Source organism: Antedon bifida, chromosome 6 (assembly GCF_963402885.1).
Source record: "Antedon bifida chromosome 6, ecAntBifi1.1, whole genome shotgun sequence".
Lineage (NCBI taxonomy): Eukaryota > Metazoa > Echinodermata > Crinoidea > Comatulida > Antedonidae > Antedon > Antedon bifida.
The window spans coordinates 2,818,159-2,834,617 of record NC_136231.1 but is presented as its reverse complement, the minus strand read 5'-3'; the positions used below and the strand labels follow the sequence as shown (position 1 = coordinate 2,834,617).

Genomic DNA, 16,459 nt, shown 5'->3' with positions numbered 1-16,459 from the left:
TATAGTGAAGAATGAAGAAAAACACACCTTATCAAAATGGTTGTAATTTGCCAGCCGTAACCAATCACAGCGCGACACAAAGCAGAGCGTGAACTTTCCACGTTGATCATCATATCATCCAGGGCTGAAAATCACGACACGAAAGGATCCCTTTTTGCTGCTGAGGGTGTAGGCCTACCGGTAAAATAGTTTAATAATGAATTTCTTTGTATATTTTCTGGCAATCGTTGGCTTAGCCATTGCAGATAGCGATGTTTTAGAATTCGCAGATAGTGATTTTGGATCTGAAATTGGTCGACATGATGTAGTACTAGTAGAATTTTTTGCTCCATGGTAAGTTGTGAAGCCTCTTCTTCTAGCCTAGGCCTAACCTAGTATGTATAGGCTAGTAGGCATCCCATCACCCACCGCCGGCGTAGTGGCCTAGGCTTCTAGTAGGCCCCTCTAGTGGTTGTAGGCCCAGTGTTGTTGCCAGGCCTACTGTATGATTTTATTAGCTAGGGCTAGCTAGAAGGATCCGGGGCCCAGGATGCATAATGTTGTGAGATATAGGCCTAGGCCTAGCCTACAAACTGCTCATTCTTCAGACAATAGTTTTACGATACACTGATTGTGATCATCAAAAGATGTATAATAGGCATAAGTAGTAGATATATAGGCCTAGTCTGTGGATTGTGTTTACTCCTGGGTATACATTATAATATTAGACTAAAATTTGTGGATCAATGATTTGGATTTGTGGATAGGCCTAGGCCTAAGCCTAGTGTGTTGCAATGTGTAAGAATAAGTGTGATTTCTAATTTTATTTATTCACAACTACAGGTGTGGCCACTGCAAAAAGCTTGCTCCAGAATACGAGATAGCAGCTACAAAACTGAAATCTGCTGATCCTCCAGTAGCACTTGCTAAGGTGAGTACACCCTACTACTACTAGGCCTAGACCTACAATCGTTTAAATACTCTCATTCTCTCTTTTTCTCAAGATCAAAATCATTCTTTTGTATCTCTGTAATTTTCAGATTAACTAAAGCCTATCTCAAAGAATATGGACATTCTCCTTTATCATTGCCAATTGATTCAGTATATCATTCTTTATTTCTTTTCTAATTTAATAAAGGTGGTATTATACTACTACTACTAGCTCTGGATTCTCTAAAAATGTTGCAGAGGTGTGAAACATATATTGCCCAACAAGTTTATTTTCATCCTAGCCTGAGCCATGATAGTAATCACATTCTTAATATACTGTTAGTCACACATATGCAGCACGATGTAATGATAAAGTCTTCTTCATCTGTTTTTAACGTATGTAGTATAATCTTTTATTTGTTTTCTTGCAATGCTTTAGGTTGATTGTACAGTTAGTAAAGAAACTTGTTCCAAGTATGGAGTGTCTGGTTATCCAACACTCAAGATATTCAGAGGAGGTGAAATGTCTGCCGATTACTCTGGGGCAAGAAACGCAGGTACAACTAACTACAATACTGTATAGTGTTTTTAAACAAGCTTACAGTACAAATTCAACATACCTAATTTTCTGTAATTAATATTATATTTAATACTGTATTAATGATCTGTGAAAATGTTAAAATATCAATTTGATTGGTATGTTTTGATAGTAAATTTACGCTTGTAATGTCTTAAGTTAAATTCTTTCAATATTGGTATTGTGCCCATTTGTTATAACAATACTATATTATGCTGGTATCCATATGATACTGGTATACTGTACAACAGAACATTGAATCAAAGAAAAGTATATGGAACGACGACATGCAACAACAGTGGCTATTCATTTGCATGACGCACCACGCTGCTATGGAGTAAAATGATAATTCAGCACACTCTAAAAAATGCGTAGAAATGCTGCGTTGTGAAGCGAAAAACACTACTTACAGTTAAACATCATACAGAACAAACAAAATTATATGGAGGACAATGTAGCTTTTAAATTATAACTACATTTGAATTTAAAACAAAATAATCGGAAGAAACATAGTTTTTATTGATCACAATCACATTATTTTAAAAGACTCCATATGGTGTGAAAGTTATCAGTACATGTGATTTTAAAAGCTACAATCATTTAAAAAAAATTGCTAGATAAACATCTAATTGGGAGAATCCCCTATAGAGCTGTAGTGCATTTTAATGGTCTAATTTGCCAATTAGAATCTCCACAATATTACAATATCCACATCATTGGATTATGGATTCGTAGAACATTTGCAACTACTGTACAACCATACAGTTATTTTTATTACAGTACAAATATATTTTCAACACAATCGCAGCTCAGAAAGTAAGCCGCAAGATGAGAGGAACCATTACAAATATAATGAATTAATAAATCAAACATTTGTAAGAATTTATGTGATCTTCATAATAGTTTTAATTAATTATTTTTAAACATACTATTAATATTTTTGAAGATATACGATGGCCCTTTGTCTAATTTTAATATAATATTGTCTATAGAACATCTTGTGTGTAGGTTTGTTTACTCCATGTATTTACTGTAGGCTGGTCATTAATACACATTTTAAAATAATAATCCAAAATGTCTATGTATTTAAAGTTATTTAATCAATCTCAATCACTCTTTATTTGTTTGAATCCCTGTTTCTTTCTAAAGGCCACGAGAGTAATTTGTACTGTATAAATGATTTTTTTTTCATAGATGGAATTGTTAGTTACATGAAAAAACAATCGGCGCCTGTTACAAAGGAACTGGCTACTATAGAAGATGTAAATGCATTTATTGCCCACACGGAAGTTGGTGTTATAGGTAAATAATAAAGACATGAATATGTAATGTGATTGAATTAAAGTCTGTCTACACTATTAAAATAGTTTCACAAAAAGCGTGATGTTCCCAACTGCCTTTGTTTAATGTTTAATCCCAAGACTAAATTTTACATTTGTTTTATTCTGCATACTCTCTGCTGTTCACTCTGTTTATAGATTTGAACATTCACAGTTATGCTACATTAAATACAGAGATATTTTGAATCATGACATTCTTTTGTTCAATAATGTTTTACATCAGAATACTCTTGACATACAATCAATAGAATATACTAGACTGTAAGGCTCTGTCTACACTATCAAACTAGTTTGACAAAAAAAGCGTGATGTGCCCAAATATGGTAGTGATGTCCATATATGGACATATCACATTGTTTTTGTTACATAAAGTTTACACAGAGCTTTAGGCTGCCACTCCCTCAGATCAATGAAACGGTTCAAACAATTTGTGAGTGGTTTAGGATGGTCTGCCTTGCTAACCTGATAAAATACTATTGCCGTTTTTAGTAAGTCTATAGGTAAAATAAGCCAATATTTCAATTTCTTCCTACCTATGTTTAAAAACCTAAATTGAGGAAATTATATTACATGATTATGCTGATCAAGGTTTTTTTAAATTGGTTCCTTGCTTTCCTTGCTTCTAAAAACATTTGTTACTATTTCAGGCTTTTTCACTGGTAATAATGACGATAAAAAACAGTTCGACAAGGCGGCTGGTAAAAAGTTTGAAGACTACCGATTTGGTTATACAACATCTGCAGATGTTCTAAAAGAATTTGGATATTCTGAGTGAGTATTGTTTATTTAGTACTTGAGTACTATACGATTTTTTTTCATACACATCCAACAGGATAGATAAACTATATTGTATTTATAAACTAAGGGTTTGTGCACACTGATGAAATTAGCACATTGTGTCTCTACAGTCAGTGTTTTAGCTTATAATATTTATGACATTGAATCGTATTTTGTGCTATTTTAGTCAACAGTGTTGATGTACAATGTAGTGATAAAGTTTCCCTGTGTCTGAACACCTTTATAATTTGACTTTGTTAGTACGCCATTGGCACTAGGTTGAAATTAAACTCTGGAACTTGGGATTAGAAGGAATAACACATTAACCACCAAGTCCAATCCACTGTGAATTTATGTTATATTATATAATAATAAAGAAATCTTATATTGCAAAACAAAAAAATTAAAACTGATCTGTTTCACATATTAAGCATTAATCCATAAGCACAATTCTCATAGAAAATTAATAATTTATAGTTAATTTCAGGCCTTGCCATACTGTACATTTATCTGAACACAAAGTTAGATTAGCTTGCTATCTGGCTACGGCTAAATTATCCATGTATTCGACAAGTACCTGATATTTCATATCAATATATTTCAATATACTTGTAGATGTAATCTATATATTATTAAATAATAACTGAAAAAATTCATAACATTTTCAGTCAAGTTGTTTTGTAGATGTAATCTACATAATATACTGTAATATTAAATAATAACTGAAAAAATTTATAACATTTTCAGTCAAGTTGTTTTGTAGATGTAATCTATATAATATACTGTAATATTAAATAATAACTGAATAAATTCATAACATTTTCAGTCAAGTTGTTTTGTACCGACCAAAGAGACTCAACAGTAAGTTTGAAGAAGGCAAGGTTGTCTATGATGGAAGTATGAAAGCTGACAAGTTAGAAAACTTTGTTGTAGACAACAGGTAAGAATTTCAAATAATTGTACAAAAGAAAGTAATTGCTTCTCATAATTTAAAAACGGCAACAACTATATTTAAAACAAGGTATTTTTTACTTTAAACTAAATGACAGTTTCATTGCCAAAGCACTAATTTCAATAACATGTTAAAGAAAAATAATTTTTTATTTATTTTATTTTATTTGGTTTGTTCCAAAACTATACAGTTAGCAGAAGGCCTGTACATTCATTTATTTATCAGTGAAAAATTATTTCCATTTATTTGCATATAAAATATACATAGAAATTATGTTTGCTCTGAGATATACAAAAACAAATAAATAAAAAACTAATAAAACCAATTACAATTCAAAGTGTTGCATCACTTTTGTACGGTATGCTGACTAAATGGCAGCTGGATAAAAGCTGTTACGAAACCTATTTGTATGAGAAATGATGGACCGGTAACGTCTACCGCTATGTAACACATCAAATACATTGTTTGTTTTGATCAATTTGTTTTATATTTATTTTTAGCAAGGGGCTGTGCGGACATATGACAACGGACAACCAAGACCAATTCCAAAAACCACTCCTTGTGGCATATTATAATGTAGATTACGTCAAGAACACAAAAGGTAAATTGTCAGACTAAATTTGTCCTGTTAAATTGGCTATTTTTGACTGGAAATGTACTGTTGCATACTCTCTGCTGTTCACTCTCTTGACATAGATTCGAACATTCACAGTTATGCTATATTAAATATAAGGAGATCATTTGAAAATAAACATTATGTTTTAGGTGTAATGTTCCATGTCAAAAGTTCTCAACATTGTCTATAGACACAATTGTCTGCATTTGTGAATTTGTCTATTTCGTGCCTGCTTACCTGGATAAACCGACAATATAGCCCTATCTTTTCGAAGAGAGGATACAATTAGGAAAAAAGAAAATCGGTTTGCACCTTTATCGGATAATGGTCACATCCGTAACCTAATTATGATATATACTGTGATTCCTTTAATCTTGCAACCCAACTTGTTTTGAAATGTAAGTGTATGTAAAAATACAGAACTTAATACTCTAGTCCATTATCATAAGCTTGAAATAAGCAACGTTTTGTTTTTATTTCAGGCACAAACTATTGGAGAAACAGGTAACAGTTTGGTTTTTGTTGTAAACTAGAAATATGATAAAATATTGTTTAAATGTTTTCATGGTGAATAAACACTAGTAAAGTTAGGTTTGCAGTATACCATGTGTTTCAAAAAGGGATATAATGTATAGTTGAGAATGTCTATGTTTGGAAAATGCAAAAACTGGTGGAGTTTTGATAATAAATGAAAAATAAAATTGTGGTTTTGGGTGTTGGTGTGCATTAAAGAGCAAACATATTCTTTATCCTCAAAGTGAAGTTTCTAAAGCCTTTGAAAGTTAGTATGAAACGTTGTCATTTTGTTATTTTTAATTTAAATTTTTAATACTATGTAATCATTTTATTTTAGGGTAATGAAGGTAGCCAAGAAACACGCCGAGCAAACGTTATACTACGCTGTTGCCAACAGAGGAGAATTTGGAGCAGTGTTACAGGAATATGGATACGAAGCAACAGACTCTGACCTACCATTTGTCGTAATACAGGGAACAAAAGGAGAAAAATATAAGATGGAAGAAGAGTTTACGTGAGTCTATTGCTCTTTTACTTAAATATAATAAATTTGATATGCAAATGATCCAAAAAGTAAATATCATTAGAAACCAGAGGTCCCAACTTTGAATAATGAGATATCAGGAGTAAAGGGTCTTTCACACCTGTTCCGGCACCGGAAAATCCAAGCGAACAACAATGTTTCGTTTTCACACGGCTATGCGTATGTCGATTGGTGCATAGCCACATTGAGCGGCGTGAAAATGAAACATTGATGTTCAATCGCCGGACCGGAACCGTGTCGTTAACAGGTGTGAAAGACTCTTTAGAGTAGAAAAATATAAGATGGAAGAAAATTGCACGCAAGTCTATTGTTCCTTTACTCAGCCTCAGCTTGCATGATAAATTTGGTTCAACTTATATAAACAAAAAGTAATTATCATTAGAAATCAGATAGAAACATAGAGGGTGCTATTTCTAAAGACACCAGGGGTGTTCGAGAATTACAGTAATTGCTAAGTAGCGAAAATTTTGGTCTAAACACATTTTAGTATTGTGCTGCTTTGCCATACTAAATGCTGCCTTTGTTTAATGTTTAATCCCAAGACTTAATGTATACCTTTACATTTGTTTTATTCTGCATACTCTCTGCTGTTCACTCTGTTTATAGATTTGAACATTCACAGTTATGCTACATTAAATACAGAGATATTTTGAATAATGACATTCTTTTGTTCAATAATGTTGTACGGCAGAATATCTCTGACATACAATCAATAGAATATACTAGACTTTAAAGCTCTGTCTACACTATCAAACTAGTTTGCCAATTATGGTAGTGATATGACATCATCATGTCCATATATGAGCACATCACATTTTTTTATCCCATAAAGTTTGATAGTGTAGACATGGCTTAACAATACAGTCCTCTGTTTATTTAAAATAATTACATTGAGCAATCATGTATAAATGTGTTTAATATACAAGCACCTGGATTAAGAATTACACAGAGTTGTGACGATTAAAAAGACCTGGTTAGCCAGAGAACATAAAATTGAGTGCATCAACCCTTGCTGCCCTTTTCATATGCTCGTACGTTTAATGACCTCGGTGTGAATCAAAGATGGTTTAAGCCAACTTAGTTACAGCCAATCTTAGTTATTTGTCGCATGGTTTAATTTAAGAATATTGAATTACACTATATATAGAATTGCTAAGATGATGATGTTTTGTATTTTAGACGTGATGGTAGCTCACTAGATGCCTTTATAACTGCTTTCTTTGATGGTAAACTTGAAGCATATCTCAAGAGCGAGGCGATCCCAGAAGATAATGACGAACCAGTAAAGGTATATAAATACAAAAAGCTTTACATAATATTACCCACAAAATACATTGACCATCCTCTAGAGAAGGAATGAAGAGGGAATTTATGCATAAATTGTCTATTTCATCCCTAGCTTACCTGGATAAACCGACATTGGCCTATTCTCTCTGAGAAGAGACCTATAACGAAAATATATAACATTTTATGATAATGGTACATTCCATGAGCATCCCAACACACAACAATCATTTCTAGCACTTATAAACTACCAACACCACTTTTGGTTTGTGTTATTACATTTACTATGACTTCCAGGGAAGAGCAACCATGCCTTGAGCCTCTGTGGATAAAGATTAACTCTAATATCAACAGTAGAAAACTAATTTATATGGTGAATCTCTTTCCAATAACCACACAGTTTACATGATATAGTATGGGGAAGCCAGAGCCATAATGTTTTGAAATTCTCTCTGCTTAATATTTAAATGTTCCAGACTCGTACAAAGATTGTTCTGATCCTTTACAGGTGGTTGTTGCGAAAACATTTGACCAACTTGTCAATGATAACACAAAAGACGTTCTAATAGAATTCTATGCTCCATGGTGCGGCCATTGTAAAAAGCTTGTACCTGCTTATGACGAACTAGCTACTAAGGTAAGTAGTACCGTTTATAAATTGGAATTTGTTTCAAAATGGAAATATTGCATGCAAGTGTTGAAACGTCCTTTTATAGAGACCATACTACTGTAATACTTTTAGCTCTCCTAAAATCGAACACACTTGAACTGGCCTGTCCTGTAATTGTTTTTAAAATGAATGCTGCAGAATAAGAACATTACATATTTTGGAACTTAAGGTCTGTCTACACTATCAAATTTAAGTGACAACAAAAATGTGATGTGCCCATATATGGACACGATGACATCATATCACTACAATATTTGGGCACATCGCACTTTCTTTTGTCAAACTAGTTTGATAGTGTAGACAAAGCTTTAATGGCTGTTTTGGCGAGTTTATTGGATTTTAAAAAAGAAAACCAATAGTTTAAAATTCTAGAATACAAATCTATATTTTAAATAGAAGTAGTGTGGAAGCCTTTGTACCATGAGGCTAATAATGATGCCAGTATTTCAGCTGCTGCACCTTTTTGAAGCAAATATCTGTATAAATATTGTAGATGTTCAGTTGATAATGTGTTTTAAAATGAAGAACAAATTAACCTTTAAATAAAGTTCATTTTGATATGATTAATCAAATGTTGCTTCAACAAATATTCATTGCTATTTTTATTCCCACTTTGTTATTTCATTGCCCTTTGAACAAATCAACAACTTATTGGTTCATTTGTGAACTTGCCTTAATAGCAAAAGGAACCTGTTACCAGAAACAGTGGTTGCCTTGCTCACCAATTCCAGGGCTTGGTTCAAGTCCTGGTTCTCACTTGGTAACAATGTCACCTGTCATTACCTAACCCTGAATGATAATATTGTCTAGAGAATTGATAATAATATCTCAGATTACATTTTCAATTCAAAAAATCATTAATTTTCTTTGAGTAACTACAGTATATAATATAATTAACGAGTAGAGTGTAACATATTGAGAATCCAAGCTCAGATGTCTACCGTTACGTACCTCGGGTTGTTAGTGATCTTGAGGCTGTAATTGTGGATTTCCCACGCAAAAAGAGTTTTTAATGTGCAGTACAATAATATTACGTATTTGCCTGATGCTAAGCTACTTTGTAGTATTTAAATTACCATTAAGAATCAATTTATTTCTCATCCAGAATTGTGGGTTTAAATAAAAACTTTCATTTGCATACATTTTCTTTTCACTAAGGCAATAGATATAAATTGTTGTTCATTACCAACACGTAAAATATAAGAGTATACTACTTAACAATTCTGTATACAGTGTAGGCGCATGTTTAGCTAAAAAGATTTCGCTGCCTGGCACTATACTATGTAGACACAAGTGTTGTTTTACAGAACCGATGTTATAATTTTAGTCCACTACTGCAGTGTACTTGGTTAGGGTAATAAAAAAAAAGGAATATAGCTATCATGAAAACGAGCATGTTTCATCCTACATCGGCTTCAAAGAACTTTTCTTTTGTAGTTGGCAGGTGATGATAATATACTTATTGCTAAGATGGACGCTACAGCTAATGACGTACCACCCCCATTTGAAGTTAGAGGGTAAGTTATTTAAACAGTTTTATCGTCCCCCCTTCTCTACAAAAAAAGAAAAATATATATAAATTACTGACTGAACTAAAACAAGTGTAATATCAATAAAGAAGTTCTTTAGAACTGAACAAATATTGATTCTTGGTAAAAATAAATTAATCAAATGAAAAAAGAGAAGATTTTAAAAAAAATAAAAAATATTTTAACTGTACATATTCCTGTAAATTGTTTATTAGATAAATCATGTATGATTCCACCGAACTTTCGAGTTAAAATAACCATAGTGAAGCATTTGTTTTCTGTTCTGATGATGAGAATAGTTTCTCGAAACATTTTAAGGCAGTTTGCCTGTTTTAACAAATGCCTCACAATAGTTATTTTAAATTGTTTATTATTTTCCAGATTCCCAACGTTATACTGGGCTCCAATGAAGGGTGAACCAAAGAAATACGAAGGCGGGCGTGAAGTAGATGAGTTCTTATCTTACATTAAACGAGAAGCCACTAATAAACCTGTTAAAGTTGATAGTGAAAAGACTGAATTGTAATCTACAAAAGCAGAATTTTTAATTATTAGTACAACTTCTTATGATTCCTATTTGATATCATTGGTAGAACTGCAATGTTTTTCATTAATATGTTCCTTTGACTCTGTTTAAAATCCAAATAAATAAAATCATTGAAATTGCTTAGGACATTTTAATAAAAAATTTAAGGTATTAAATCAAGTTGAAAACATATTTCCACTTATCTAAAGAATATTTTAATTCAATCTATTCACGTAAATAGTGTCCAAATATGGTGTAGCTCCCGTTTGAGATCCTTATTTACAACAAGTTGGAAATTTATTATAATGTATTGCTTTCTATTACTGCAGTAGAATTACCTGAATTACATTTTTTGAAATAACAGATTTATATTTAGTACCTTTTTTTGTAAAGTTTAAATTATTTGTACCTTTTTTTGTTCCACCTTGATAGCAATAAGGTGACAGCTTTTTTTTAATCCGCTTAATCAGGATTTTTTCTTGACCCTCCCATCAATTTTTTTTTCCATAGACTTCAGATTTTAATCTTTATAATGGGGTGAAACTTTGTTTTTCTTTGAAAAGATGTGACTTACTGGCAAACATTTATCAAAACATCTGGTCTCAAGAGGGTTTTTTTTTATCTTTATACAGTTCATTATGAATGTTGAGGAATACAATTCCTCTTTGTCTTGTGGTTTATCGCCTTACATTTCTTGAACCATGGACACAAAGTCAGAAAATAAAATAAAGTAGTAAAACCATATTTCTAACATCTTTCCTTTCTTGGTAATTTTTATTTTTAAACCTGTTACTTTAAATAGTTTGTTTCGTGTAATTATTAATTCTAGGAAAAAGAAATGCTCACTTGCTAATTACTTACACACTGCATTTTCAACCGATTCTACCTGCTTTCATCTACTGCGTCAAATGTTACTAATGTACTAAGGCCAATTTATACAGAGCGTTAACGGTAAGCGGAAAACCGCGTAGCTTGTCCCACGTGGAGTCTGTATCTATCCTCGCGTTGTGTTTAAATGGTCATAAGGAATAACATTCTATATTTGCGTTACCGTTCGTAGATTTGTCAATTGGCATCTACACTACATATCTGGATTATTGGCAGCAATGTGATGCTCAAATTTGTATGTCCTCATCATATGTGACCATTTAAAAAAAAAATCTCTTTTTGCAATTTGTCTGGGCTGGTTTTTTTTGGCTAGATTGCCTAGCATATACTTCTTTCACACTCGTGTCATCAACACATGGAGTTCTTTACCTTACCTACCTTCGTTCTTTGCCGCCATTAAACATGTTTTAACAAACATTCGACTCGCACATAAAATCGAGTGGAAGTAGCAGCCTATATAGTATAGAGTATTCCTCTTTGTGTCACTTGGACTATCGTATGTGCAGCTTCGCATGTGACTATTTACCGTAACCAAATAATTCCCGTGATGACACACATGTGTTATGTATCACAGCATTTGTCTAGATAGGCCTACTGTAGATGCAGTAGAGATTCAAATTCGTATAAAGTGTGTAAAGAGAATAAATAAAAAATGTATCATTATCATGGGCCCTAGAACCTTGTTAGAAGTAGAACATTTGACAAGCTTGAACATTTAAGCTGTGGTCTGTAACTACCGACGCAACGCAAGGACGCAACGCAAGTGATTTGACCAATCACAAGCAGTGGATTATTCGAACAGTTGCTTGTCATTGGTCAACTCCTTGTGTTGCGCGTACGTCTTTGCGTATAAGCGTCTCTAATGGGAACCACGCTTTACATTGAAGGCACATCCAAATATGTGGTACGTTTATTGAATGTCAACCGTTTTTCAACGAGATTTCTTAAACACATTTTATATAACAACGAGCGGAAAATAAACGGATTAATGATTAATTAAACATAAATAGCGTAGGATTGCTCGTTTATGGTCTAATATTCAATTATGATGTCCGTACCATGTACATCCTCCACAGTGTTTTATGACTTTTACAATCATTCTGATTCTATACAATCTCCATCGCATTTTGTTCATTTAATACTACAGTTTTGAGAAGCGCATTAAGGCCAATTTACACAGACGAAAGTAACGGTATATATAGAAATATAGAATCTATATGTTATTCCTTAGACCATTTATTTACACACAAAGCAGAGCAGACGAGCGGTTTCCACTCAGGATAGATACAGCCGATTCTACGTGGGAAAAAGCCACGCGGTTTTCCGCTTACCGTTACCGCTCATCTGTGTAAATTGGCCTTTACTCGGCACTGTGTGTATGTTGTGTCCACACACAACAATATAATGCTCTAATATCAGAGCTTTCAATGTTAGGCTGTATTCGTACAGATTTAAAGACTGCTTCAATCGGTTGAACTAGTTCTGCGTTACGTGTATACATGCAGTAAAACCCCTCATTTGGGACGCCCCTATTATTACGGCGGGGACACTTTCCTTCAAAAACAGGGACACTGTTTTAACACGGCGAACTCACGACCAGAGCCTTCAAAATCCGAAAATCACCTCGTAGAAATTGAAAATCGACTGATATGACGCCTCCCACCTGTCACGTCACACTCTGTGTTCCCACTAAAGTCGTTCGTCGCGTCAAAATTACGGTTCGATTTAACGTTATAAAGGCTTATTTTAATGCATGTGAACACATCTCTATATGTGTATTGTATATATATAAAACAGGTTCATAATACATGACCATATTATATTTCAGAGAGCTTTGATTAAAACCGCCTACGTTACACTTTACAAGCGCCATTTCGTTTTGAACTTATAACTTCCAATAGAAATTATTAGCAGCATTATATTTAATGCTCCTTTTTTATTTTGCAATCGTCTTCATCAAAGATGAATGCCTTCCCATGTGGGCGTACCATAGTCTACCGAAATATCAACACCCTCTTGATTTTGCATTTTTGAGTCGTAACATTTCAGTGAGGCCTTTCTGAAAAATTATATAGTTTATACATAATTATATATTCCTTAAAGATAGTGTCTAAAAATTGCTTTTGAGGTCCATTTCTATTGTATTGTCTATACTCTAGTAGGCCTATAGCATAAGAAGAAATTCTCAATGACACCAGAATAGAATATAACTTCGTTCGTTCGTTTGTCCCATAACCTAGGTGGTCGTATAGGTGCGTAGAAGACGAGATAACAGTACTCATCATGATACGACTCTCAGACATACGCCATATCTCCCAGCGGTGTTTATCTCCTCTCTGGGCTGGCGGGGTTTTTTCTGGATGGCCGTCGTTGGTTCTCCTGAACCGACGCCCTTGTGTGGGTGTCCAACCACCCTCCACACCATGCTCCTAAAGGAGTCGATATGAAAAAAATGTTGAAATCAAGGCAGATCTTTTGTATAGATGAGTTCAGGTCGCGTCTTCCATATGGTCTCCACCCCCACGTTCAGAAATTCATTATTTCGAATGTTTGTAAGGGCAATTATCTATTAGCCGTTGGCATTGCTAGGGTTTCGGCCATCAGTACACTATTAAAGACAACACGCTATCAATTCACTAATAATTAACAGATAATTCGGTAGGGACCACGACCCCGCATACCTATGCTCTAATGCGTTCGCGATAGAATGAAATACGTGTGGGTTACGAGTGTGGGCTTTTAACCATTATTTATGTTCTAATTTATTAAAAAAATTGCAAGCTATATAGATTCAAATAATATGCAGATTGAACGTGTAATTTAAGTGCGTCTGTGTCCACCATAGCGTATAGCGTATAGTTGTTCGAGTGTAGCGATGTCAAACACGTTGGAATTGTTCTTCTTGTCAATGCTGTTTTGTTTAGCAACTTATTATTGATATGATAATACAATGTAGAAAGTATCTAGAGAGCTGTGAAATGTAGTTTTTGAGGAGAAGGTTGAGGATTTCATAGATTGACAAAGTGACCAATGAGGAGGTGTTCAGAAGAGCTAATGTGAAAAGGAAAGTTATAAAGGAATTGAGGTTAAGGAAGTTAAAATTCCTCGGTCATAATAGTCAGGAAAGATGGTGTGGAGAACCTATCATTAACTGGAAAGATAGAAGGAAAGAAGAGCAGGGATAGAAGACGAGTAATGTGGATGACAAGTGTAATTGAGTGGTGAACAGAAAAAGGTGTAAAACATCGCATACGTCCGTAGAGAGAGAATACATAAAAAAGGCAATCGGATACCACCAGTCCACTTTATTTTACAATATTTGATCAGATTGCATTGGCTGTCCGTTCGCATTTTTGTATAAAACATAAAGATCACGCACGGTGATTATTTTAATAATCTTATTCTAAGATTGTAATATATAAATATAAAATTACAGTCTGGTTTTTTTTCTAACACACGTCATATCACACGCATTATCGGCCTTAATATCGCAGTAGTCCTATACCACGTTTTGTATTTTTACAAATCGTAAAACTACCGAGCATCGCAAACTATACCGCACTGCAGTACGCATGCGTATACCGTTAAGCCTAAATAAAAAAGACACCTAACATTAACTATTCTCCTTGATTCTTAATTCCACGAATTGGATAAAATTTAAGTAACATTTTCTACTATAATAAGTCAAGGTATAAACTATAATCCTTTACTAAACAACAAGTGATTCACCTTTTTTCTAGGAAAATGTTTTCCGTAAACGTTTCTTAGATTTGTTAATTATGAACCTACTTAGGCCTAATCCAAAATCTTTAGGCCTACGATTTTCACAGTACCTCCGGGCCTCCAAGGACCAAATTGATGAAAGCAAGTGATGTTGAAACCCACCAAGCCTAGATAAATCTGGAACCCTCTTTTTAATGACCGTAGTAATCGACGATGAATAGAAAATATAACGACATTTACAATCGAATAAGCGCAACATTAGATTAGCGCCGCATACATTCCGCATTAGAATTAGCGCCGCATTTGAATAAAGGCAAAGGTAGTCCAATAAGCGCCGCATCCAATGAACGCCGCAGTCGAATAAATGCCGCGTGGAAATAACATTCTAACAGGGGCATCGGACTCAAAATGCCTGCTTTATTGAACGCCGAGATCAAAACATCTTAAGCATCTTGTTTACGTGCGTCCCGGCCCTCTCAAGATAATTTAATTAATTAATTTACTTTCTTACAATAAAGAAAATGTAGGCTACAACAATGTCCACTGATTTGATTAGGAAATGATACCTTAGGTCATTATGCCTATTAAATGACTGTAATTCATTATATTTTTGGAGGTATTCGCTCTCTCTTGAAAACTACTCTAATGATTGTCAGAATATGTTCGTTCATGACGTTTATAATCAAGACGTAAATAGAAAAACACTGTCGTATTATTACACAAGTACATCTTTCTTAAACACCCACTCGAATGATGTGGCTATTTTCAGGTTAAATAACGTCATCAATCCATGTTTTGGTGTTATATATCGTAAACAACAGAACGTGTATAATTTTTACTGGCTAGTTATTAGACGCGCTTTTGCTAACTCAGCAACGCGTATATACGTATAATTTGATCAGCGTTAATCAATTGCAATTGTACTTTAATTATGCTTTTTGCTAAATAATTGCTAATAAATCTGATGATCGTAGGATTTGTGTACAACACGAGGAATTAAGATTTATGCTAGATAGCGATATATCACAAATATTCATCACATCTCGAGATGAAATCTACTATTTAAAACGTTCTCGAAGCAGCTTGGAGAAAGTAATGTGTGTCTATGTCAAGCGTAGGAGCCTACATTTTTTATGCATCTTACAACATCAGTTTATTAAACAGTAACAGGCGTTGGCGGTGACTGATAATTAATCTATAAAAAGGTGTATTAATTGGATATAATTATATTTGTAAAATGCTTATAAAATCCTTCTAGAAAAAGCGGTGTATAAAACATTTAGTTTGCATGCTTCCTGCACGTGTAGGTTGTGACGTGGCGATACAAAATTGCAAAATAATTACTCCTATATTTAATGATTAAGACTGTTCGTTTCTTATTTCTACAATCCATAAACCGGTGTACTGCTGTACTACACAACATGTATTATGTTAACGAGTTTATAATGTTGTGTGATTTCCGTGACAAAAAGCCTTAATTGATATGCGTACACCACCTGTATTATGTAAATTAATAGTTTTCCATTGACGATACGCAGTGTAGTGTAAAATGCTTCAATGATGCACAGATCTCAACGAACAGTAGGCCTACCGTATGACGCCGTGTAG

The 16,459-nt window shown here is 33.8% G+C and overlaps 1 protein-coding gene across 1 annotated transcript; it reads left to right on the top strand.

Annotated features, from left to right (window-relative positions):
- Positions 1–125: 125 nt before the first annotated feature.
- Positions 126–10,984, top strand: LOC144844533 (protein disulfide-isomerase A3-like). The gene is made up of 13 exons (XM_078701481.1): positions 126–333; positions 823–910; positions 1,349–1,466; positions 2,681–2,788; positions 3,474–3,597; positions 4,430–4,543; positions 5,056–5,156; positions 5,654–5,675; positions 6,025–6,201; positions 7,411–7,519; positions 8,024–8,152; positions 9,623–9,702; positions 10,096–10,984. The coding sequence occupies exons 1-13, from the start codon at positions 197–199 to the stop codon at positions 10,238–10,240; spliced, it is 1,452 nt and encodes a 483-aa protein (XP_078557607.1). The 5' UTR covers positions 126–196; the 3' UTR covers positions 10,241–10,984.
- The last annotated feature ends 5,475 nt before the right edge of the window (positions 10,985–16,459 follow it).

Bases quoted from the DNA above. Each gene is read 5' to 3' on its own strand.
- LOC144844533 (XM_078701481.1), top strand. From the start codon at position 197: ATGAATTTCTTTGTATATTTTCTGGCAATCGTTGGCTTAGCCATTGCA. The intron at 1,467-2,680 runs GTACAACTAACT...TTTTTTTCATAG, and splicing joins CTCTGGGGCAAGAAACGCAG to ATGGAATTGTTAGTTACATG. The intron at 4,544-5,055 runs GTAAGAATTTCA...ATTTATTTTTAG, and splicing joins AACTTTGTTGTAGACAACAG to CAAGGGGCTGTGCGGACATA.